This window comes from Rhodotorula paludigena (assembly GCF_050403205.1).
Source record: "Rhodotorula paludigena JCM10292 DNA, Rt_paludigena_JCM10292v1_ctg15, whole genome shotgun sequence".
Taxonomy (NCBI): domain Eukaryota; kingdom Fungi; phylum Basidiomycota; class Microbotryomycetes; order Sporidiobolales; family Sporidiobolaceae; genus Rhodotorula; species Rhodotorula paludigena.
This window is the reverse complement of record NW_027481443.1, coordinates 93,290-116,670: the sequence shown is the minus strand read 5'-3', so window position 1 is coordinate 116,670 and position 23,381 is coordinate 93,290. Positions and strand designations below refer to the sequence as shown.

At 58.3% G+C, this 23,381-nt stretch overlaps 6 protein-coding genes across 6 annotated transcripts; 4 read left to right on the top strand and 2 right to left on the bottom strand.

The window, feature by feature from the left end:
• Window positions 1-578: 578 nt before the first annotated feature.
• Window positions 579-1,966, bottom strand: JCM10292_005753 (uncharacterized protein; the record flags this gene model as incomplete). The annotated part of the gene is made up of 5 exons (XM_076648359.1): window positions 579-590; window positions 891-1,253; window positions 1,315-1,404; window positions 1,641-1,867; window positions 1,927-1,966. The coding sequence occupies 5 exons, from the start codon at window positions 1,964-1,966 to the stop codon at window positions 579-581; spliced, it is 732 nt and encodes a 243-aa protein (XP_076506048.1).
• A 5,917-nt stretch (window positions 1,967-7,883) lies between these two features.
• Window positions 7,884-8,227, top strand: JCM10292_005752 (uncharacterized protein; the record flags this gene model as incomplete). Its single annotated transcript, XM_076648358.1, has 2 exons — window positions 7,884-8,048; window positions 8,102-8,227. 2 exons carry the CDS (start codon window positions 7,884-7,886, stop codon window positions 8,225-8,227), a joined length of 291 nt encoding a protein of 96 aa, XP_076506047.1.
• A 413-nt stretch (window positions 8,228-8,640) lies between these two features.
• On the top strand, window positions 8,641-10,191 carry JCM10292_005751 (uncharacterized protein; the record flags this gene model as incomplete). The annotated part of the gene is made up of 9 exons (XM_076648357.1): window positions 8,641-8,667; window positions 8,728-8,762; window positions 8,969-8,996; window positions 9,058-9,324; window positions 9,388-9,435; window positions 9,578-9,615; window positions 9,672-9,773; window positions 9,829-9,864; window positions 10,071-10,191. 9 exons carry the CDS (start codon window positions 8,641-8,643, stop codon window positions 10,189-10,191), a joined length of 702 nt encoding a protein of 233 aa, XP_076506046.1.
• A 3,603-nt stretch (window positions 10,192-13,794) lies between these two features.
• Window positions 13,795-16,141, top strand: JCM10292_005750 (uncharacterized protein; the record flags this gene model as incomplete). Its single annotated transcript, XM_076648356.1, has 10 exons — window positions 13,795-13,969; window positions 14,048-14,157; window positions 14,239-14,423; window positions 14,492-14,668; window positions 14,742-15,036; window positions 15,096-15,323; window positions 15,384-15,672; window positions 15,730-15,777; window positions 15,872-16,007; window positions 16,096-16,141. The coding sequence occupies 10 exons, from the start codon at window positions 13,795-13,797 to the stop codon at window positions 16,139-16,141; spliced, it is 1,689 nt and encodes a 562-aa protein (XP_076506045.1).
• Window positions 16,142-16,532: 391 nt separating this feature from the next.
• Window positions 16,533-18,699, bottom strand: JCM10292_005749 (uncharacterized protein; the record flags this gene model as incomplete). The annotated part of the gene is made up of 12 exons (XM_076648355.1): window positions 16,533-16,587; window positions 16,668-16,788; window positions 16,882-16,957; window positions 17,026-17,047; window positions 17,148-17,161; window positions 17,271-17,491; window positions 17,556-17,580; window positions 17,637-17,657; window positions 17,717-17,822; window positions 17,891-17,990; window positions 18,050-18,244; window positions 18,309-18,699. The coding sequence occupies 12 exons, from the start codon at window positions 18,697-18,699 to the stop codon at window positions 16,533-16,535; spliced, it is 1,347 nt and encodes a 448-aa protein (XP_076506044.1).
• A 108-nt stretch (window positions 18,700-18,807) lies between these two features.
• On the top strand, window positions 18,808-23,269 carry UFD2 (ubiquitin-ubiquitin ligase UFD2; the record flags this gene model as incomplete). The annotated part of the gene is made up of 19 exons (XM_076648354.1): window positions 18,808-18,846; window positions 18,909-19,025; window positions 19,129-19,296; window positions 19,366-19,444; window positions 19,501-19,706; window positions 19,763-19,884; window positions 19,945-20,383; window positions 20,443-20,544; window positions 20,601-20,816; window positions 20,879-21,002; window positions 21,066-21,226; window positions 21,285-21,329; window positions 21,388-21,545; window positions 21,604-21,696; window positions 21,757-21,871; window positions 21,926-22,046; window positions 22,105-22,231; window positions 22,285-22,934; window positions 22,998-23,269. The coding sequence occupies 19 exons, from the start codon at window positions 18,808-18,810 to the stop codon at window positions 23,267-23,269; spliced, it is 3,354 nt and encodes a 1,117-aa protein (XP_076506043.1).
• Window positions 23,270-23,381: the final 112 nt, after the last annotated feature.

The following is a 23,381-nucleotide window of genomic DNA, read 5'->3' as shown; positions in this document are numbered from 1 at the left end:
CGCGGCCCGCTGGCGAACACATTGGCACCGTATAGCGCAGCAGCGGGGTCCTTGCGCAAGGCCGCGAGGCGCTGTGCCTGCAAGTCCATACCGTACGGCGCGGCGGCAGGGTTGGCGCGCGAGGCTGTAAGGCGCTGCGCCACCAAGTCCGACTGCCTTGCACCGCGACTGCCCTTCAAGGGCAAAATACGGCTCCTCTTGACACTCATGCCAGCCAGAGGCAGCTTGGCGCTGTTGCTCTGACTCTGCAAGCCAGCGACCGGTGCCAATGTGCCGGGGAAAGCTGAAGAGGGCGGCGAGCTGGGTGGTGGCGCGGCTGGGTAGGCGGGGGAGTTGGGTGGCGTACACGCGGGGGCTGGCAATGTAGACAAGCTGAGGTCGCCTGAGAAACAAGCATTCAAAGACTGAGACGGGCGGCTTGAGGTTGGCGAGGGAGGCGGTGCGGGGTTGAGCGGGCGGGGAGGGGCATTGCTGTAGACTACAAGTCATGAGTTCTGCAGACAAATGAGCAAGAGCTGGATCATACTGCATCAAGCCAACAAGCAGCAAGAAAGATGCGTCCTGCAGTCACATTGCCGTCAGCGGTAGCTCTGTGGGGGGAGCAGAAGGACTCACCTATGCCACAGCAGCGTTGAACTGGTTCTGCCTGCGCCCCTATTGCCTCCTCATGACACAGGAGGGGTGCTTGCAGACACGGATCAGCAAGACGACAGTGTCGGCGCGTGTGATCCAGAGCTGCGGCTGGGCATCAGAGCTTGCTTCTCTGACCCTTGCTGGCAGCGCCAGCGGGTACAGAGGAGCAGCTGTGCAGAATGAACGCTTGCTGAAGCTGTGGAAGCACGGCTTTGGCCACGCTGGCAAGACAAAGGACGCAAAAGGGGCAAGCGCACCACCTTGACCTTCTCCTCCCCTTCGTCCCAGTGACCCTTCTTGCCCTGCATCCCGCCGTGCTCAACAATGTGCTCCTTGTACAGACACAGACCCCTGTCCTTCTTGACCTCCTCGATGGCGCGCCTGCAGACCCAGTCGGTGTGGGTGTCCTCAACAAGCGTGATGGTCCTTGGGGCGGTGTTGCCCTCAATGTGCCTCTCAAGCTTCTTGACAATGTAGGGGAGACAGATTTGGTCAAAGATGCGCTTGTTGATGGCCTCAGGGATGTGGGGATCAGGCGGCGGGTGTCCCTTCTGGGTCTTGCAGTGGCCAATCTTTGAGGGGATCTTGTAGGTGAAGCCTTGGATGTTGACATGCAAGACCTGCAACGGTTCATTGTCAGCTTGCGCGAGTTGGCGTACGTTCAAGAGAATCCGATCGTACCTTTGGGTTGCCCAGGCCGGCCTCCTCGTAGCACTCCGTCGTTGCCTTTGCCTCGGGCACGTGCAACTTGTGCTTGCGCCCTTTGGCCATCTTGGTTGTCAGCGGCACATAGTGTATCAGAAGTTGGATTGGGCTGCTGGTGTTGCCCGAGTGGCTGTACCAGCGCATTCCGCAAAGCACGCAGGAGCAGGAAGAGCAAAATTGGCTCATCAGTTATGCAGGACTAGGTGTGCTCATTGTCTTGGCAAGACCGAGCTGCACAAGATCCTCCACCCCGCACACCGGCAGGCAAGCAAGCAAGTGAGGCGGGAAAGGGAGAGACGCACTCGACCCTCCGCTCCTCCCGCCGCAGCCATCACCTTTGTCCTCTTCCAGAGCTCGTCCTGCTTGCCCTCTTGCTCAACCATGCGCTTCAGGTCAGGCTGGAACCTGCCAACATCGACCTTGAGCTGGTTGAGGAAGGCGGTGCGCTGCCCTGCAGTCAGGCGCCCAACACGCTTTGCATTGGGTGGGCCGTCAACCAGGCGCTGCCGCATGTTGTTGAGCGTCAGTGCTGAGGAGGGGGTCCGTCAGCATTGTCCAGCTTGCCGGCTGAACGATTGCACAACGCACACTGAAATTTGGCAACCGTAGGCAGATTGAACCTGCGCATTAGACCTGCGTCAGTGGATGCATTCCTGCATAGTCACCGCACACACACCAAATTGGGCAGGCTTTAAGGCAGCTGGGCTCGTCGTCGCCGGTGGGGAGGTCCACGTCTGTCACCTCCTTGCCTTGCTTCCATGGCATGAGCGTCTCCTCCCCTGACATTCTCTCCAGGTTGTTCCTGTGTGCCTCCAACAGGAGGTGTGCCTTGCCTCTCTCCCAGCAATTATCATGTAAAAGAGTACTATTCAAAGATGCACGGCTAGCTCAACTTCAAAGGAGTGGTGAAGACATCAGGCTGCAGGAGCAAGAGAGAATCATTCAATCCTGATGTGTTGCGCGGATTGCAGGGGGTCCGTTGAGGTGCTTCGAGGGCGGTCACAGGCAAGGTTAGCTCCAGCAGGTAGTTGGACAAGCTGTGCAATACACCTTGAGGGACCCTTGCTTTGAGACTTACTCAAGCGCGATCTGCCACAGCAGGTTGCCTCGAGCCCTGCTTGCAGCCCCGCCTTGAGCCTCATGCAAGCATGGCTCTGGGTAGCTGTGGCTTTGAGAAGCTGCTTGAGCACTCTTTGAGCACTTGTGCTTGAGCAGGCACCCTGCTTCAACAGCTCAGGCCCCTTCCCGCGGCAAGTTTGCCCTGCCCTGCTGCTCTCCTTGCTTGTCTCACTCCTTGCGCTTGCTTGCAACAGCTCTGAACCGCTTTCAGCACCACTTGAGAGCCCTTGTGCAGCGCAGATATGTATCACAGGACAGCTGAATTGCCAATCCGGTTAAACCCAAATGATCAGTCTGACAGCCTTAATGGCAGACAGGGAGGTTCAGAGGTGTTCCAGAACAAGCACATGCCGCTGCACAGTGCACGTGCCCTTTGAATTTGCCCCTTCTACAAGATGCCGGCTGCCTAGGGAACGCTACAAACAAGCAGCACTGGGCAGTGCATTGTCAGGGGTGGCCAGACAAGAATCACAAGTGCCTTGAGAAGGACCTCAGGGGCAGGGCAGCTGCAACAGCTGCACCATCTGGAGCAACTTTGAAGGATATCTGTCCTGCTTGAACCACTGCTGACACAGGCTGGTGCACACCTGCAGGCTGGTTAGTCTACAAGACTGCCATCTCAGTACTGACCTGGACTGTGCACCGGGCAGCCTGTACACCATGACAAAGCCTGCAGTAGAGTGCTTCTAAGGCTCAAGTCAGCATAACAAGGGAGTTTCCGCTGCCGCCTCCAATCAAGAAAGATGGGAAACACCCAGAATAAAGTGACATGGCACTGCAGCTGCAGCAGGCTGCCCTGGCACAGTCACTCTGGGTTTTGAGCACTTGAAATATAGGTGCCGGTGGTGAAGCCACTTGAGAGGCATGCTTGACTCCTGGAGCTAGACTTCTCTGTCTCTCCCTCTACCAATTCCTTTCACCTCCTACTGCTCTTGTCTTGCCTTGTGTATCCCAATTGTTGTCCCTGACAGTAGAGTCTGCAAGAAAAGGTCTGCAGGACAGGCTCATGCACATGCTTACATGCGAATCTTTTTTGTCCAGCTTGATGCAGCCTGGGATCAATGTGGCCGGGAAGGAACTGGGCTTTCTCACAGGCAGAACTTCCTTTTGGGCCTCTCCCTCAATGCTTGTATGCAGATTTTACTGTACAACCTGCTTGTTTGTGGGTACTTGGACAGATGGCTTGGAGCTGTCACCAAGCAGGCTCAACCACGTTAGCCTAACACTTTCCTGCCTGTTCTTCCCTGCTTCTTTGGGCAGCCAGACTAGGCATTGGCATCAAGTCACTAGTACACGCGGCCATTGCCTTCTGCCTTGGCTGTCAGGTAATTCTGTGCAGCACCTGGCTCCAAATGTGACTGTCCACAGAGCCCTCATCATCTCTGCCACGCTTGCCTAACCTAGCCTGCCTTTCACTTTTGGCAGCTTGCCTCGTCGCTGGTCTGTGCAGACGCACAATTCATTCACCCCAAGCTGCTGCTGCTTTCAGAACTCAGCAGAGCAAACACGCTGCTCCCTGATGAGCAAGGTGTGCATGGGGGTTTGAATGCAGCTGGCAGAGCAAAACCAGGAACATGTGAGTTTGGCCCCGTGCTGGAAGGTAGACTCGACCATTGAGAAGCCTGTGGGTTTCGCAAGGAGGTCAGCCTGGAACAAGACTGTGTTGGTGAGCAAGCTCTCAAGGGAGGCAACAGTGAGGGCAAAAATTGCAAGCAGGTTGCATGACCGGCAGTATGACAGGAACAGTGCGCACACAAGGCAGGCACTGCTGTTAAATCCACTAAGAGGGTCAACTGCAAGGTTGCGCAACAGCGCTTGTTGTTAAGGTTGCAGGACTTGCCAAGTTGCTCACATGTTCTTGATCTGTTTCCTGCCAATGCCACACACTCTTGACATTCTTTTACAAGCAGCTGCTCATCCATCCAGCAATCTGCGTGTGAATCAGGACTGTTGCTGCACCTCCAGCGGCACAGCCATGAGGCTACCCTATGGTTGTCCACCATTCCCTGCGCTGATGGTGCAGTGGTCTTTGCACAGTAAGGCCGGCAGGGCAGTATTCTGTGGAATGATTCCGCGGCTCTCAGCTTCGATTGCTGGGTTGACTCCAGCCAGCTCCGCTGTTGCGCTCCTCTTTGACCACTTGCGCCCCTGAGACTCAGATTCCCCTCTCCTCACATTGCCCTCTCCTATTCAGGCGGACCTCCTGCTCTCCCTCGCGCATCTCCCCCTCTGCTCTGGGGGCAGGTCTGTCTTGCTTTGTGCTTTCCCTTTCTGTTAGCCTGCATTGTTGACCTGCACATCTCTCCCCTCTGCGCTTGGAGCAGCAAGCAAGACAATCAACACCATCTCAGTGTTGAGCCGGTCAAGCTCCTTGAAGTCAGCACAGAGACGCAAATCTGCGTTGACCAGACAGAGTGCGATTTTGCACAAGTTTGACTCAGATAGCTAACAGACTGACCGCAATAACATCGTGATTCAAAAGGCAACCTTCCCTGATTACTCACTGCCTCCAAACACACACAACAATCACAAGCGCCTCTACCATCCTTCTCCATCCTCTGATGCATCATCCTTGCACTCGTGACACGCTGGCCCTTCAGGTCTTTGAGAGACAGCAACTGAAACCGTCGACAAGCTCACAGAGTAAGAGGTGTAAGCGGCTGCGCGCTTGGGTCAACAGCAGGTCTGGAAGCCATCCGGCAACTTCAGTGCAGTGCATTGACAATCTGCGCTGGTATGGCAGTTGCTGACTTTGTTTGTTCTGCAGCCAACACTGCCACCCATTGCTCCTTGTCTGGTGTACTAGCAACCGCCTCTTTGCGCCTAGCCACCCAAACTGCCTCTCACGCTGCGCTCCCACGACACCTTGGTCCACGCTAGCCCTGATCGCTTTCTACACTTCAGCGGCGTTCCGCCGTCTGCGCATCTCATCCTGTGGCGCTACACACTCAAGCTCCCCTTCCGCGGTCTTGGCGGACGCCTGATTGGCATGAGGAGCCAGGTGCATCAGGCCATCTGGCGGGGGTCAAACGTTGGCAAGTTCCACATGTGATTCCGCGAGAACTGTACGGCCTATGCCACCTTCTGTAGCACCAAGCCGGCAATTTGCGGGGCGCTTGATCTAGCAAAAGAGATCCTCTACAACAGGGGCTGTCAGTGGAGTCAGTAGGAGCAACAGCAAGTTGTCAGCATGGACATGCGCTGGCTGTACTTCAACCTGCATTGCTCCCAGGCGCTCCAAGGTTGCTGTCTGCTGCCTTTGTACGCTGAGGCAACGCAGCCAAGGACAATGGGCATATTTGGCACGGGCGCGGCCAATGACCCGGGTATGCAGCTGAGGACAGCGTACTGGCCTCCAACTTCAAACCGCCCGCAGTTTGCACCGACTCTGAAAGACCTGCCCGCGTTACGCCCCTGTGCTGCAGCAGTGTCGCTCAAAGGATAACTGCGCCTGGAAGCCTTCTCAAGCAGGAGCTTTTCCAGTTTTCCCAGCCCCCGAGAACCTCCGTTGGAGATTGCTGGACGCGCACTATGCCGGTAGATCTCATCCCGGCTCATCAAGCTCTGGATGGCCGGCGCGCTGCTGCACCTCATAAGTGCAGAATCTTGCCAAGTCCCGCTTGCGCACAAATGCCGTACGGCCGGAGGGACATGCCGGCCCGCTTCAGCCTGTTCAAGACGGTCAGCAATGATGGAAGCGCCGGGGAAGACCCGGTGTCAACGTACTTGTTCAGGTGCGCCCGCTTCTTGACCAGCCCTCGTTTGCTGCTCGATCAACTCCTTGCGCAGCGCAGCGTCCCTTACTCCGTGCTCTTCGGCTTCATGGGCACGGAGTCAACAGCACACTACATCGAGCTGACAAATGGCGTTAAGCCTGTTGCCAAAGCCGGCAGCTCAATCTCAAAGCTGCATCTCAGGCCCGGTCCGGGCGTGGCCAACACAGCGCTCAAGAAAGCTTGCAGCTTGTGCACGACGTGCTTTGCAGCGAGGGCGTCAAGGCCGAAACAACCAAAATTGGCGCAAGCACAAACGCCTGCCAAGCGGGAGCAGGTCAGACGGCTCTGACCGGCAACTAGCAGCACGTCACCCAGCTCCTTCCGCCGGGTCACGGAATTTTCAAGCAGATCCTGCAAGACGCACGGCCAATTGGACAACCTGAAGCAGTTGAGGCGGGATGCACTGGTGCTGGTGGGCCGCGGGAGGCAGACCTGGACTCGAAAGAGCAGTGGCGGTTTCAGCTGCACAACGCAGGAGCTCAAGAGGAGACACAACAGCGGGTGGACCGAGGACTTGCCTGTGTCCCTTGATTGACCAATCTGGAGGCAAAGAGAGGGAGGCCGCAGGATATAGGCGGCAATCAGGTACGTCCTATTGCTGGCTGCTCCGAGGCGCAAAGAGGAGAGAAGCGCATGGGAGAACAGGAGATCCGCCGGCAATACAGGAGAGCACAGCAACGGGATAGGGGGATCCAGGTCTTGGGGGTTGCAAGCAGCAAAAGAGAGGAGATAGTGGAGCTAGCAAGAGTCGAATGCTCGCTCAACAAAGGTGAGAGCCGCGGAATCCACAGGGAAGTATGCTCTGCCGGCCGTACCGCGCAAAGACCACAGCGCCATCAGCACAGGGAATGGTGCTGAACAACCGGAGGGCAATCTCAGGGACGCGCTGCCGCAGGTGCAGCAACATGTTCCTCCTGCGGACTTTGTTGTCTATCCATCCGCACAGTATCGCTCACACGGTTGCTGCCGCGACCGCTCAACTTTGCGCGCTCGTTCGCGCTCGCTGCGCCGCTTCACCGGCCGCGATGACTCGCTTTCAGCACGCCAGCGCCCGCCGCACTACCGTTCATACTACCCGCAGGACCCGCAGGGCACCGAGCTCAAACGCTCTCGCGGCATTCGCCGCGGCGACGCCCACATCCGCAACGACCGCAACACTCGCTACTCGCAGAAGCGCAAAGGATCGCCGCCTCAACCTCCGCGGCAGCCGGGGGCGCAGCAGGAGCGCCGCGACGGCAAGAGTTGGCGACGCGGAGGATGACAGGAGCGCGGCCGCCGCCGAGTCGCGGGTGGGGCAAACGGGGGGTGGCATCAGACGAGGTTGTACAGCAAGCGCAGTTGGCGGAAGCGCTACTAGGCGCACACTGGACTGGTGGAGCATGCTTGGCGCTCCCTCGCAGCGTGAAAGCATCTACCTGAGGACTTGAAATGTTCATTGTTTGTTCAAACTGAAGAGGCAAAGGAAGACAAGGGCGCGCAATCGGAAGCCTGTCTTTAGTAGCGGCCAGGTCTGAGCGCAACCGTTGAGCCTGTGCATCAGCCTGCAGCTTTAGTGAGCGAGCAAGGGGCAAAAGAAGATTGAGAGTTAGCGCACTGCCTCCTCCGCTTTCGACGCTTCTTGCCCCACCGCCTCAACTCCATCGGGGCCGCATGGCAATTCAAGATGCAGATCCACCAAGTCAGAGTACCTTCACTTGCGCAGACAAATTCTTCTGCAGCGCGGACGTCTTCTTGAGCCGCGACTTTGATGAGGAGCCGCCAACCACCATCAAGGATGCAGAAGAGCAGCAAGTCCTGAGCGAGCTCTGTGCAATGGTATGTCTCACTGCGGCGCTGCCATGTACTTGCTGATCCTGGCCATGCCGCAGCTTGACAAGTTCCAGGAGCAATTGTTCCTCCTCACCCTTGCCTGGAGGCCCTCGTCTCGCCGCTGCACATCAAGCTGCTTGCTGAGGCGCGTAGGCCAAACGCACAACTGGCAAGCAAGCGGCTGAGCAGGCTGGCAAGGCTTGTCCACTTTGTCACGAAAGTGCAAGGAGCCAAACCTGTTGGTCGGGCTTGTTCTTTCGTGCGGACAGCTGCACACGCTGACCTGCCGGCATCCAGTCCGCTTCTTCCCGCACAAGGTTTCCGACCTCTCTCTTCTTGTCCACCTCCTCTTGCTCAATCCTTCCGGCCCTTCATCCAAGCTGGCAAACGTGACCTGGTAGCTGCGTTACTTCCTCCTTCTCTGGCTCAGCGTGTGCATCCACCTGCCCTTCTCGCTCTCCCTGCTTGCAACGGGCACGTCTCTCAGTATCGAGGAGATCGGCTTCAGCTGGCTAGACCGGAGCGGGCGGGAGGGTGAGGGTGCCAAAGAAGTCCTTGGGCGTTACTTTGCCAGGAACAATGTTGCTGCAAAGAGTCAATGAGTAACCTGGACAAGCCACTTCTGGTGCGTATGAGAGAGCACAGCACGCTTGTGACTTCATTGGACTGACACAATGCTTTGCAGGCGCTCGCGCTTGTTTCCTCCCTCCTCATCATCCTGTACTCCGCCTCCCTTGCACATTCTCCCGCAATTTGCACGTCTCTACGGCCTGCTTGCCTCTCCCTCTGCAAGCGGGCGGGCATGCTGGCGCTGGCATTGCCAAAGTGCAAGCAAAACTTCGAGGAGGCCTTGCGTTGCTCAAGGTGTAAGCAGCTTGCAAGAGCGGCGAGGTAGATGTCCCAGACAAGGTCGAGGTCATTGTCAGCGAGCTGATCAAAGGTCTTTTGCATCCCGTTTGTTGCCCTTACCTTCCTACCTTCCTGCTGGCAGACGCTGACCCTTTTCCGCGCTTAGGACACCATTTCCCGCTACTCAGCTGCCAAGTACCTGCCTCGTCTTTCGCTTGTCCTCCCGCCCAACTTCGCCGCTCAGGTTGTCGAGGCCGTCCTTTCAACTTTCGAGGAGGTCCTTGCCCCGGCCGAGCGCGAGGGCGGCACAGGCGAGGGCAAGGCGCAGGGCGCATGTCTTGCGATCGGCGAGATGGCCCGGCGCGGTCTGTTGTCGCGACAGCAGGAAGGGCAGAAGGACCTTGTCGCACGAGTGCTCGACTGCACGCTGCAAGTGCGTCTGCCATCTGTGAGCCAAATCTTCTGAAGGCAATCAACTGACGTGAGGTGTATGCAGGCCCTAGCGTACGACCACCTCACCAGTCTGCATCCGGTCGGCAGTTCTGTGCGAGATTTGGCCTCTTACGTCCTTTGGTCGCTGTCCTGGACGATGCCGTCAAGCCTACTTTTGTCAAGACAGACGCAGCAACTGGCTGAGTTGTTGCTGTGCACGGCGCGCTTTGATTGCAAGGTCAGCGTGAGGCCAGCCGCAAGTGCAGCGTGGCAGGGGGCTGTCAGACAATGGGTGCGTTGTGCTCTGATCAACCTGTTTGAGACGTCACTGATGGTGGTACTGTGCAGGGTGTGTTTCCACATGGCATTTGTTACCTTGTGGCTTGTCAACTTCTTCACCATTTCAGTTGTACATCAGGCTTTCCTCCAGGCCGCTGTTGGTGTTGCCAAGTACGTCAAGCTATGACTTCTTGGCAGGAAGCAGTTGCTGGCACTCTGAATGCAGATCCAATGATTACCGCTCGCGCATCAGTGATCAGAGGTGACAGTGTCGCAAGCACAAGCACCGGCATTGCGCATCACAATGGCGACATCTGTGTGCTCAGTGCAAAAGCACGTGACAGAGTTATCTCTGCAGCAGCCAAGCAGCTTGGCAAGAACCTTGTATAGCAGCAGGTGTGCCTGCTTGTTGCTTGTCAGGAGTACCACGGCCATTGCTGACATGCTCTGACAGGTTGAGAAGCTCAGCAAGACCAAGGACGTTGCCAAAGTGCATGGCTTACTCCTCAGCTTGGCTGCAATAGCCGACATGTTGCAGAGCCTATCGCAGTGGGACAACTTGCGCCTGACCGTACGCAATGTCCTCTGAGCCCTACTTTGTGGCAGAATGGAGTTCACGTTCTACATACAAATCTTCCGCGCTGTGTGCGCACTGCACCCATAAACTCAGTCACTGAAGGCCGACCATTTTGTCCTTGCCGCCGCCCTTTCCGCCCTCGCTTCCTCTGCACCGTCATTACCCTTGCCATCTGCCTCTTCTGATGAAGCTTGTCTGCCTGCAAACTGTTTTGACTTTGTTTACCTCCCGTGTGATTGTGGCAAGAAGACAACGCACGAGCAGGCCTGTGAGGCAACGCAACGTATACCAGCTGTGGTGGATTGCCGCAAGGAGATTGGCCAGTGCGCCCTTTGTCTCAACAAAACGTGTGAATCTAGCTCAGCAAGTCCTCCTCGCAGGCTGCTGCTCGAGCTGGACTCGCGCAGCGGGACAAAGCAGCAGGCTGCTGTACTTGTCTTTGGCAGGACTACCTACTCAGCCAAAACGCACACTGACAAGCGTAATTTGTCTGTCTTCCAGCGCCTCACAGACTTCATTCCGCGAGATGGTTTAAGGAAGGCCGCAACGGTCAAGGGCAGGAGAATCAGCATCAGGAGAATCAGCATCAATGTGCTTGCAACTCTTGTTTGCAAGCACAGCAGATCACTGGCAACATGTGCGTTTCCTTGTCTTTTCCTCCAAGGCATTTGACTACTGACTATTCCTTTGGCAGCTGTGCCTGACTGTCTCTCCTTGGCCCACTCAGCTCTCACGCTTGTGTTCTCCCACTTTGTGTCCATGCGTCCTGCTCCGCATTACTTGATGCTCAGGCCACCGCTCTGCTACACACACTTGCTTGCTCTGCATTGCCTGTACAATCCAGGACATTTGCACTCGACAAGCTAGCTGTGCCCAAATTGCTGATTGCCGGTTGGACCAGCATTTCTGCTTGATCCTGCTTGCATTGCGTGACAAGACGTGGGTCTGGTCTGCAACCATTGTTGCCCGGGCCACCCTCTCACCAACGCCACTGCCCCCTGGCGCCGGCAAGCTAGCAAGCATGATCAGGCAAGCCATTGAAACGCAGGACAGTGTGCGCAAGGCAGCAGGCAGTGCACTGTTGAGGCTTCAGGAGTGGTGATCAACTGCACGGTTGTGGTCCTGGAGAATTTGGATGTCTGGCGCGTGACTGCAAGGTCAGTTTGTTCAACCCAGTGGCCTTTTTGTTTGCGTCCTGATCTGTGCTGTCCGGGCTACTGTGAAAAGTTGCCTGAAGGAGCTGTATTGTCAACTGTCATGCCTATATTGCATCTTGCTAGACACCATAATTCCCTCTGCACTCTACGCAGATGCAGTATGTACTCATGTGACACCTTTCCTCAATGTTGCCTTTCTTCTGCCACCTCTGCCTGACCGGGCTGCATCCACACAAAAGTCTTCCTCCCTCCTGTCCCTCCACATCAATCTTCACAGCCTCAGCAGGTGCGCTTTTGCCCTCCGACCACCTGGTTGTTCTGCCCGTTTGCTGCTTTCCACCCTTGCTGAAGCTGGCATGCTCAACAGGGGCGCGCTTGCAGGCAACGATCCTGTCAAAGGCAAGGGCCCTAAGATGCTGTGCAACATGCACTTGTACACACCAGTGTGGGCACATCTAAGGGTGCGGCTTGGGTGTCCGGCAATGCAAAGCTGTGCATCTCTCTCTGCAAGTGCTGCATTGCGGCTACTGCTGACAGCTTGACACCTACCCCCTTCAACATGACTCTCACTCAACACCCCGGTAGCCTGCCTTGCAGCAGCCAATGAGCTTGTGCCTGCTCTCCATTCTAAATTGCAGCCCTGCGTGCATTCGTACCGCAAGAGCCTCAGACTGGCACTCTCTGCCAACTGCTGATGGTATCAAAATTCTCCAAATGTGCAGCTTTGCACGCAGATTGATAGATTACCAACAAGCTGTTCAGTGCGGACAGGCTCAAGCGCGGGCAGTTTGGCAGTGGGTCTCCTTAAATTCCCCTCCAAACTTGAAATCACTGTCTGATGCAGTGAAGCACTTGCGTTTAGGCTAAATGCCACGTACAGTAGAATCTGCCTACAGGCAAGCCTCTGGGAAGGGTCAACTCCTTGCTTGTAGGCAGATCTTGCTTTTAAAATTTGCTGTTGCTCGCATTTACCATGACTGGGAAGGGGATTAGGCTTGCTTGTAGGCAGATCTTGCTTGTAGGTCACTTGCTTATGTGCAGATTCTACTGTACCTACGTGGTGGACTGCTGCAATCATCAACACTGCAGGACAGATATAGGATGGTGTCAAGCCACACAATTTGTCACTCATGGCGCAGTAGACCAGAACTGCCTAGGCAGACTGTGTAGATGTCAACATTTGCTGTGAAATGTGTAGAGAGTGCAGTAGAATCTGCCTACATACAAGAAACAGGTTGGGAGAGCCCATCTCTGTTTCTTGCAGACATCTGTTTCTTGCAGGCGCCAGACTTTGGCTGGGAAACAGGGGTTTGCACGAGGGCAATTGGGTTTCTTGCAGACAGATGTTTCTTATAGGTGCGTTTCTAGTAGCGGATTCTACTGTATGCGCAAGAGCTGCTTTGACGGGAAGAGAGGATAGGTCAAAGTCCAGACTCCAGACTGCACATGCAGCTTGCTCCCATCACACATGGTCTTGTCCTCCAGCAGCGACCTGTCAAGCCGGTGCAACGGGCGTCATGTCATTCCACGGTCCCGCACAGCAAGTTCCCATGCCTTGCAGGCACCGAATAGACCGTCACTGCGTTCGACGGCAAAAGAGGGGCAAAAATGCACTGGCCGGGAATCGAACCCGGGGCTAGGCAACTCAGACGAAGCTGGCAATGCCCAATTTTACCACTAAACCACCAGTGCTTGTGGAAGGCTGCAGCCTGTTGTGCAATTATAGCTCCCCAGTGTTTCACTGGGTCAGAAACCTTCTCCTACGCTGCTCCGGTGTGCAGCTGCATCGCTTCAGACTGCTGCACGTTGATTTCAGCTGGGAGACATCAAAAAAAGAAGATCCCTTTGGCAAGGGCAGCAAAAGAGCGTGGAGAAGCAGGGAGTTGAACCCTGGACTTCATGCAAACACACAGCAATGCGAAGCAGGCACTCTGCCACTGAGTTACATCCCCGTTGTTCAGAACGCCCGTTCTAGTGTGCATACAGATCAGCTTTGCCAGCACGCACCGGAAGCGCTGACCCTCTACCTCCTCCTGCACAGGCTGCCCGCGCACCAGTCAGCCAAGTAGGTAGCGAATCTCCCTAGGCTGCGAGGACGACGCAAATCGAAAGAGCCGCACGATGCCCTGGCTTCCGATCACTCCGCGCTGCAGTCGGAGCCGCACCACGCGCTTCCGCTGCTCGCGATGGTCCGCTTTCCCTTCAACTGAACGGCGTGCGCCGCTCTCTCCAAGCTCGACTGGTCGGCTTGACCGCAACGCAAGCTCGGCGAACCGCCCTCACTCGGCTACCCAGAACCGCGGGAGCAGAGCACCACATCCGATCGGGACCTCTGCAGCACGCTGTACGTCGTCTGTCCGCTCCAGCTACGCCACCGTCAGGTTCCGAGGGGCAATCGGCTCACCATCAAGGCTCATACAGCCTGCAGAGACCGAGTGGCCGACCGCCAAGGCGGGCAATGCGGCAGGCTAGGCGCCGTAGCAGCTTCGACCGCCCGTTGCTCAGCGCCGATGCAGCCGGGACCGGAGAGCGTCGCGGCCTGCGCCGTCCCTCCCGCCGCGAGCTCGTAGCAACCGCACTCGCGGCCTTCAGCCTTCTCATCCTGCTTCGCCTCTTGGACACCCACGCGGAAGGTGCCGGCTTGCTTCCGCTTTCGTTTGACGTCTCCGCCTGGTCATTTCAACCACATTCCAGCTCGCGTGCCCGCCCAGACCTTCCGCCCATTCAGTGGAACCTTGCCGACCAGCGGCTGCGGCAATACGCTTTCGCAACACCGCCTATCCACGCTACGCTGCAAGAGAAATTGGACGACCTGGACACTGTGCGTTGGGCTATTTGCGCACTGCCTCTTTCCCTGTAGTACAAGCGTCAGTAACAGCTCACAGCTTTGCACAACTCGCAGTACCAAAACCGCACGCGCACCTGGATCCTAGACAGCCGAATCAAAACCACAGGTGCAACGGGCATCGGCCTCGGTGCAGAGGATCCACCACAAGTACCGCAGCCAGCTCTCCCTTTGGCGCGGCATTGGCTGAGCCCGGGGAGCCACGAGGGTCCTGGGCGTTTTTCTGGCGGCTCTCGCCACAAGTGCGTCGAGCAATTCTCGTTGTCGAGCTCTTGCTGGCCTGGCACGCGGGCTCAATAACCGCGCACAGATACAAACAGCTCGTGCAAGAATGGCGAACCGGCCGACCCGTCGAGGCGTGCGAAAAGGGCAACTGGGAGGACGAGTACACGCAGATGCATGCCGACATGCTCAGCGGCACTCGAGAAGCAAGTCTCATGGAGTACATCTGTCCCGAGGACGCGTACTGCGGCGGTTCTGCCGACAGGTCCGTCCCTTGCGCTCTTTCTTCGGACAGACAGTCAAGCTCACTCACCCTGACCCGCGCCTCTGGCAAACAGGCTACTTGGCATGGTCAGCGTATTCCTGTACAGCGTCCTCACCAAGCGCGCTTTCTCCATGACCTGGGAGAAGCCGGCACCTCTGGACCTCTTCTTCGACTCACCTCACATCGACTGGTCCCGCCCGTTCAACGAGACTTTCAGCACGGTTGCACGCGGCCCGTATGTCAACTCGACCATCTCCTCGTCCCGCAAGTTCTTCGAGATGCACAATCTTTGGCCGCGAGACCTGGACACCTTCTTTCGCACGTTCGCAACGGATTATGCTGCAGGCTCGCGGGAGACGTGGGTCCGAGTAGGTCTCGTGACATACACGTCAAAGTCTGTGAGTCAAAGCTGATCTTTGGCACTCAGCTTCATTTGAATCGCGGTGTCGCCATGCGCTCCTTCGGCTATCCGGCTGTCAGGCCTAGGCTGGAGGCGCTCGGCTTCAAGCTCAACACGATGTATTCGTGCCTGGTCAACTACCTGATCCGACCAAAAGCCGCCGCCATTGCCCTCATTGCGCAATACACAAGCTTCTTTGCGTTGCCGCAAAACTTCGTTATCGGCGTGCAGATCCGCACGGGCGACAAGGCCATGGTGCGTGCCCAAGCTGTGAGCCGTGACGCATCAACTCACTCGTCTGTCCTGATCACATAGTGGTCCACCGATGCCGAGACCGTCGACAAGCATGCACATTATTTCGCATGTGCCGAAGCCGTTGCCGCTACCTATGCCGAGCCGTCTCAGACTCCCTTCTACTATCTCATCACCGACTCGCATGCGCTCGAGCTTGACGCTGTCCGACGTTTCGGCAAGCAAGTCGTCGTCACGGGCCTGCGGCAAGCGCATGTCGAACTTCCGCTTGACTGGAGCAAGACGTTTGCGGCCTTCCGCCAGGCCGCAGACGGCTTCATGAATACCATTATAGAGAGTTGGATATTTGCGGGTGAGTCATATCGTGAAGTGATCGCGCGACTCAGGGATTGATGACTCTCATTCGCAGGAACCGACTTTCAGATCCTCACCTCGCACAGCGGGTTTGGCAAAATTCGTCAGTTTCCTTGCTTCTTTACACGCTCCCGCGACTGCGCATTTCGTGAACCTACGTTCTGCGTGCGGCGCTCACGAGGCGTCCAATTCCACAGCAACCTGGATTCGGGGGCGCGAAAACACCACGATTGTCCTGTTCAACGAGCACACCGATCCTATCTACACCCAAGAGTACAAAGATCAGCACGGCGGCCACCTACCGCCTGCAATAGACTGCTCGAGACCCGAAGCGTGAGTCGCTCTCCGCCTCCTGCTAAGGCTGCCGGACTTTACTGTCACATCAAATAGCTGACACTCACTCATGCACGCGCACCCTCAGCATCAAGACTTTCACGGAGATGGCACAAGATTGGTCCCTCGGCTGATTTGGCTGGCGCTGTACCGACTGTTGTTGAATGGCACCTGAACAAGTGATCATGCGATCGTGCGGCCTGTCCTGGACCCAGAGTCGGCGTGCAGATCTGCCGGCATCGTGCGGCCTGTCCTGGATACAAGAGTTGGCGTGCAAGCCCGGGAAGCCTGCTGTCAATCCGGATCTGCCTTTCGAAAAGTACCGAAGCAACGTGCTCGCATCGTGATGCTTTGTCGCAGCCCAGTCAGTCAAGAGTCTCGAGACAGGGCGCAGGCAAAGTGACAGGAGGATGCAATGCAGCGGGTATAGACCGAATAGTACAGAACCGATGAAGCAATGAAGAAACAACGCGCCGAGGGATGCGGGACAACCTATGACATGGCGCTGAGTTCGAAGCAACCTCGTCACCAATTGCCCATGGCGTTTTGCTCGCTCTTTTCCGGATTGCACGTGCAGTAGCTGGAAACAAAGCACGTATTCGTCAGCTCATCGACAGCGAAAGAGCATGGCGGAAGATGCGACGCGAGGTTGCAACGCACGGCAGATCCGGGCAGAAGAATGGCGGGTTGTCGTGCTGATACCCGGTGACGTTACGGAAGCTGTAAATCTCGGATGCAGGGAGAAGGTACGAGGCGGCAATGGTGCGGATGGGGGCATCGCCTGGCAGATCACGTAAGCCCATTAGCGAGGAGTACTTTCTCCCTGACGAGCCATGTCGCTGATGTGAGAGACAGCGAGGGAACTCATGCGCACCCCAGCGTTCCTTGTAGAAACCGCCTGCGCGGTCGAGGTGGGCGACGAACGCCTCGTACGCCTCACTCTCAAAGAACTGTGAGCGGGTTCCGGTCAGTTCCGCCGTCCGGTCAGGCGAGCGACTTTATTAATGCAGGAACGCACCGAGCGCTTGACAATCTCGAAGCTGGAGAGTGGGAAAAGCGAACATCAGCTGCGTCAGCGAATGCAGGACGTGACGACAGGACGCGATGAGACGCGCAGAGCGCGAGAGAGCTGGAGCGCACTTGTTGTAGTACATCTGTGCACGGACGCGCAGAGTCAGCGTCTTGCGATCACACCTTGTATGCGAGCGACAGAAGAGCGGATCCAGGGTGCCCGCGCGCAAGGTAAGCGAACCAGGGGCTCACCCGCCAGTTGTACGACAAGCCGCCATCGTCCGACACGAACGACGTATCCCGGCCTGCCGGGAACCAGTTCCTCGGCGCCTTGCGCATGAAGTCCATTGAGGTGCTCCACAATGTCTCGGCGGTAAAGGGCGCTTCTTGATCCGTGTTGGTCCAGCCTACGAGTAGGGTAGACGAAAGCATGAGCAAGACGTTCGGAGGTGCTCGGAGCGACAGCGAAGCGCCTGCTGACGATGGAAGCGTGGCAAACGCGGTTGAGAAGGTCAGGATGAGAGGACACCGACGTACCGTAGGTCGCATTGTGGTCGACCATCTACGAGAGCGCTGCGTCAGCAGAGCTTCAAAACAGCGAGTTGCAGACCGACGCACAGTCTTGAAAGGGTCTTCTTGCTGCAGAGCAGGTTCGTCAGGTGGCCGCACTAGACAGAAGTACAGCAGGCAACCCGCACCAGCTCGCAGTGGAAGCGGATGCCATCATCGAGGCGGAAGATGTAATCGTAAGGTCGCACTGCGGGATGCTTGTAGTGCCACATGGCGAAGAAGCGGCACATATTGCTGCCGAGCGCAACAAGCGACCGAAATCAGCGGAGCTCGCTCGGCAGCACGGCGGAGAGCAACCTCACCGGTAACCGACGTTGAATGAGATCTTCGCAATGCTCGCGTCGATGTCTTCCTGCTTGATCCAGGAAGGAGGGCCCCAGCCTTGCTCAGACGTGACGACCGCTGCGGGAAGAGCGCAGTCAGCACTCTCGTCTAGTGGATCTGCTAAGAGACAAACGTACACCACGTTGCCTTGCCCCCGGTGATGTAGCTCGTGCGGTTCATGATGGACTCGCTCGGGAGCGCGCCGTCGGTCAAGAGCTGGATCGGATACCCGTACTTGGCGTTGAACTGCATCTCGATGTTCTGCAGCGTGAGCAGGAGGCGCTGATACATGTTGGAATAAGGGTTGACGAGGATGACGATGGTCCCGTTCACTGCGTGGCCAGAGCAGTTCAGCCTTGTGTGAACGGAACGAACGCACTCGCGGGAGCAGCGCACCTCTTTGATACGGCGCTTCGCCCGCGTGCCCGGCCGTGTAGTGCTGGACGCGGTCCTTGACGTACTCGCGCACGTCGGGACGGGCGGAAGCACTGCCAAAGACGACGGCGCCGACAAAGAGGAGCGCGGCGGCCATCCAGGTGCGCGGCCTGCCCCACCAGGGGACGCGGGCCTGCCACTTCTTGGCGCCGTCGATGCTGGCCCAGCGGGGCACTTGCTGCGTGTACGCGTCGGTCACGCTGTGCTGGCGGGAGGGGAGCGGAGACGAGTCGCGGAGGAGCTGTTCTGCGAGCGCGATCTCGTCGTCGTGGGCGGGCGGCGGGAAGCGGTGGGTCGCGAGTGCCGGGTCCGGCATGGACGACCTGCGCCCGACCAGCGGAGACGCGGGCATGGCAGCAGCGGGAGCGAGGGCGCGAGCGAGACAGAGTCGCCGTGATCGCGCGCTTCCGTGGCTGCCGCGTCGCCGCCTCTTTGCGTTCAACTGGAAGCAGGAGCAGCGATGGCAGACGAGCCCACGCCTCTGTCGGACGCAGACAAGGTGCGCACGGCCTGGCCTTACCCTGCCCGGCTGCACTCACGCGCCTTCATCGCCTCGTCCAGATCCGCCTCAAGCGACTCGCCAAACTGCAGCAGCAGCAACAGGCGAGCGCAGCCCAGCCTCAGGCGAGCACCTCGGCAGCGTCCAGCCCCGCGCCGTCACCTGCACCGCGCCCTCCTGTGCGTCGCCCCTCCCCCCTCCCCCGCTCCACTCTCATCAGCTCCGAGGCTTGCGTCATCTCACCTGTCTCGCCCGCCCGCGCTGACCGTTGCTACGCGCTAGAATCAGCCTGCAAAGCCCCGAGCCGAGCCCGCCAAGGCGCAGGTTCAGCAGCCGGCGACGCCGAAGCAGCCGAGGACGGCGACCCCTCAGCAGCCGCAGCGCTTCACCGAGTCGTTCGAGCAGTGGGAGGATGCAGCAATCTCACGAGTACTCAACGTGACCCTCGATGTGCGTGCTGGTGGCCCCTTGGAACCACCGTCGCCGGACTCACGTCGCCTTGGTTCCCACTCCCGACAGGTCGCGGCGGCCGAGTCGTCGAATTGGTCGCTTGTCTACCTGAAGGACGTCGCTCTGGAGCTTGATGAGGAGGAGCCGAGTGCGTGCCGGCTAGACCGCGAGCTCGCACGGGAACTGATCCACTCACTCGCGCAGCCGCACCTCGACCGCACAAGTTGCGCGCCGACCTGACCGACCGCCTCCTCCTCGCCCGCCTCTCCCTCTCGCCTTCCAACATGTCCGACGATCCTGAGCAAATCACCGTCGTCGCTGCTCTCCCGCCAGATCAGACCGCCTTCGAGTATCTCGGCGGAGCCTGGCGTCGCGAGCGACAGGAGCGCGTCCGCGTCGTGGCCAAGAAGGTGCACTTATGCTGCCAGACCCTTGCCATATGTATTGCTGACCCGAGCGGTTCTAGGATGCGGATCCGGAAGAGGCCAAGAAGCGGCTCGAGGCACTCGCGCAGGTCAAGGCCCTACTCGTGTCGTACATGGGTCTCCTCCTGCAGGACTCGAGCATGTTTCCGCAAGACCACGTCAGGTGCGCATAACGGGTCGATTCGTTAAACTGGGCAGAGACTGATTCGGACTGCTTGGACAGCGGCAAGACCCTCGGACCGCTCGAACTCGAGCCTCTCCTCATTCCGTCGTCCGCCACGATTCCTGAGGGCAACCTCCAGGTCGGCGACATCCCCTCGTTGCTCGCCGATCTCTCCCTCCGCTTCACCCCCTCAGCAGCGAACGATTACGAGGGCGGTCTCGAGGAGATTCTCGCGCCCCTTTTCATCAAGTGGAACGCGCATCTCCTCGGCAACAAGATCGACATCGGCGGCGGTGGGACGGCCGCGGCAGGATCGCTCGGTTGGCGCGACATTCTTCAGGCTGTGCAGAACCTGAGCGAGATCAAGCCCATTGCGGCCATCCTCCCGACGATCCGCAGCTGGGATGTCTCGCAAGAGGCGGGCGCAACGGCGCCCGCTCTCGAGTACAAGAGCTTGCTTGGACCCCTCATCCGCCTCAGTACCTTCCCGGATGGAGCGGTCAGTACTGCCTGTCCCCCGGCTTGTCATGCGAAGCTGACCTGTCTGCCCGCCTGTAGCCCAACATCCCGACATCTTACTTCCCCGATCCGAGTACGATGGTGCGCGGCAATGTTGACAGCGCGTCCGCGAGTCTGCGCGGAACGTTGCGAGGCGTCCAGGTGCGTCAAAGTCGCCTTGTTCGTTGAGCTTCCGTACTTATCCGGATCAACCGCAGGGCACGCTGTTCCGCGTACTGGACAACATTGTTCGCTCGTCGCCCACGGCTCGTGAGGCTGTGCTCGCGTACCTCGGGCATGCTGCCGCACTCAACGCCAAGCGTGCTGCAATGCGCGTCGACCCGAACTCGGTCTCAACCGAGGGCTACATCCACAACCTGCATACGGTGCTTTTGCGCTTCGCCGAGCCGTTCATGGACAGTGGCTACACGAAGGTGCGCCTTGTGACCTTCGCAGCGAAAGCAGGCGGTGCTCATCGCACTTTTCACACAACCAGATTGATAAGATCGACCCGCTGTATTACAAGCACTCGCCGCGCATCAATGTCGCCGAGGACACGAAGATCAACGCGACGCAGCAAGAGAGCGATGCCTTCTACGCGAACGCGACGAACGAGCAGGGTGCGTCTTCTGCCTGTCGCGTCTGCGATTGTCTCATGTTCGCTCACCTCGTGCGTGCTGCAGCCCCGTCGCCCAACTTCATCTCGGAGATCTTCTTCCTTTGCGCGCAGTACCTGCACATCGGCCCGCTGCACGCGATCAAGGAGCACAAAGGCATCGGTCAGCAGGTCTCGCACATGCAGCGCCAGCTCAACGATATGGAGGCCGACTCGACGTGGCGCGGGGTGCGTCATGCTCGCCTCTTGTACTTCCGCCTGCGGCTGACCTGATGCTACGCCACAGACTCCGCAAGAAGCCGCAACTCAGGCGGGCATCGACCGGTACAAGGTTCGTTCCACGCTTTGCTTGCGTTGGCGACCTGCGCTGAGACATCGACAACGCGCAGAAGAAGATCGAGCAGTGGCGCAGTTTCCTCCTGGCATATGAGGTCCAGCTCCTCGACCCCGACTACCTCGCCAAGGTTGCCAGCTTCGCCAACCTGGTCATGGCCTGGCTCGTTCGTCTAGTCGACCCGAAGAAGCAACACCCGCATGTCAAGATCAGGTTCGTTGCGCCTCGATGCTCAGCAAGGGCCGCATGCTGACAGATCGTTCTCCACCAGCTTGCCCCTGCCGGATGCAACGCCGGAGGTCTTCCGTATGCTTCCAGAGTTCCTCATCGAGGACATTACCGAATTCATCAGCTTCACTTCGAAGTACGTCCCGTCTGGCAATGTGAGGATCTAATGTACTGGCTGACCTGCTCGATATCCCAGGTACGCGCCGCAAGTGCTCGAGCAGTCGTCGCAGAACGAACTCATGTCCTTCATGCTCGTCTTCCTCTCGACCCCGTACATGAAGAACCCGTACCTGAAGGGCCAGTTCGTCGAGGTGCGTCTATCGCGGTCCTGTCGTGCTGCCGAAGCTGACAGGGCCAACCTGCAGATCATGTACTACCTCTCTCGTCCCACCTACACATCGCCCCGAGGCTGCCTGGGCGACGTGATCAACTTCCACGACCTCGCGCTCAAGAACCTGATGCCCTGCCTCGTGCATGCCTACATCGGTGCGCGCACTCGCTCCTCCGCCCAAAGCCTGCGACTAATTCACACCGGTCCGTGCAGAAATCGAGATCACCGGCTCGCACACGCAGTTCTACGACAAGTTCAACATCCGCTACTACATCACGCAGCTGTTCAAGCTCGTGTGGAGTAACCCGACGCACCGCGAAGCGCTCAAGCGCGAGAGCCAGTGCGTTTGCCCACGTCTCACCGAGTATTAAAGCTCACAGAGTCGTCATACAGGGTCAACTTCGACCGCTACGTTCGCTTCGTCAACCTCCTGATGAACGACACGACCTACCTACTCGACGATGCGCTCGTGCATCTCGCCAAGATCGCCGACCTGCAGCGTGCCATGGATGACGAGGCAGCGTGGCAGGCGCTGCCGGCAAACGAGCGGCAGGAGAAGGAGAAGCTGCTGCGGCAGTACGAGTCGCAGGCCAAGAGTGACCTCGACCTCGGACACGAGTCGCTGCGGCTCCTCAAGCTCTTCAGCCACGAGACCAAGGGACCTTTCCTTACGCCCGAAATTGTCGACCGTCTCGCGGCGATGCTCGATGCCAACCTCTCGGTGCTCGCCGGCCCTCGCTGCCGCGACCTCAAGGTCAAGGACCGCGAAAAGTACAAGTTCCGCCCGGAGGAGCTCCTGTCGGACGTGCTCTCCGTCTTCCTTCAGCTCGGCCCGCACATTGAGTTCCAGACAGGCGTCGCCAAGGACGGCCGCAGCTACTCGAAGGACCTGTTTGCGCGCGCGGCGAGGATCGCGAGCAAGACGGCCATCAAGACGCCCGCCGAGCTGCAGGAGCTCGCCAACTTTGTCGAGAAGGTCGAGGCCGTGCGCGCCGCCGAGGCAGAGGACGAAGCGCTCGGAGACATGCCAGACGAGTTCCTCGGTACTTTGCCGTTTCTTCCATCGCGCTCGAGGCTCTCGCTGACCGCGACCAAACAATGCGCAGACCCGCTCACGTACGAGATCATGCGCGACCCGGTCCTCCTTCCCTCTTCGCGCACGATCCTCGACCGCTCGACGATCAAGCAGCACTACCTCTCGGACCCAACCGACCCTTTCAACCGCCAGCCGCTCAAATGGGAGGACATTGTCGACGCGACCGAGCTCAAGGCGCAGATCTACGAGTTCCTCGCCGAGCGCAAGCGCAAGCGGGCGGAGGAGGCGGTCGGAGCGGTGGCCGGCGCGGGAGGTGACGATGCGATGAAGGTGGACGAGTGAGAGGCGGAGCGTGGACGCGCAGTGTCGATAGTACCTTTTTTCCCCTCGCACGCATGGCTCGAGCAGCAGTCGCTTTCCTTCCCCTCTCGCTCCTACGTGTCTTGTTGAAATG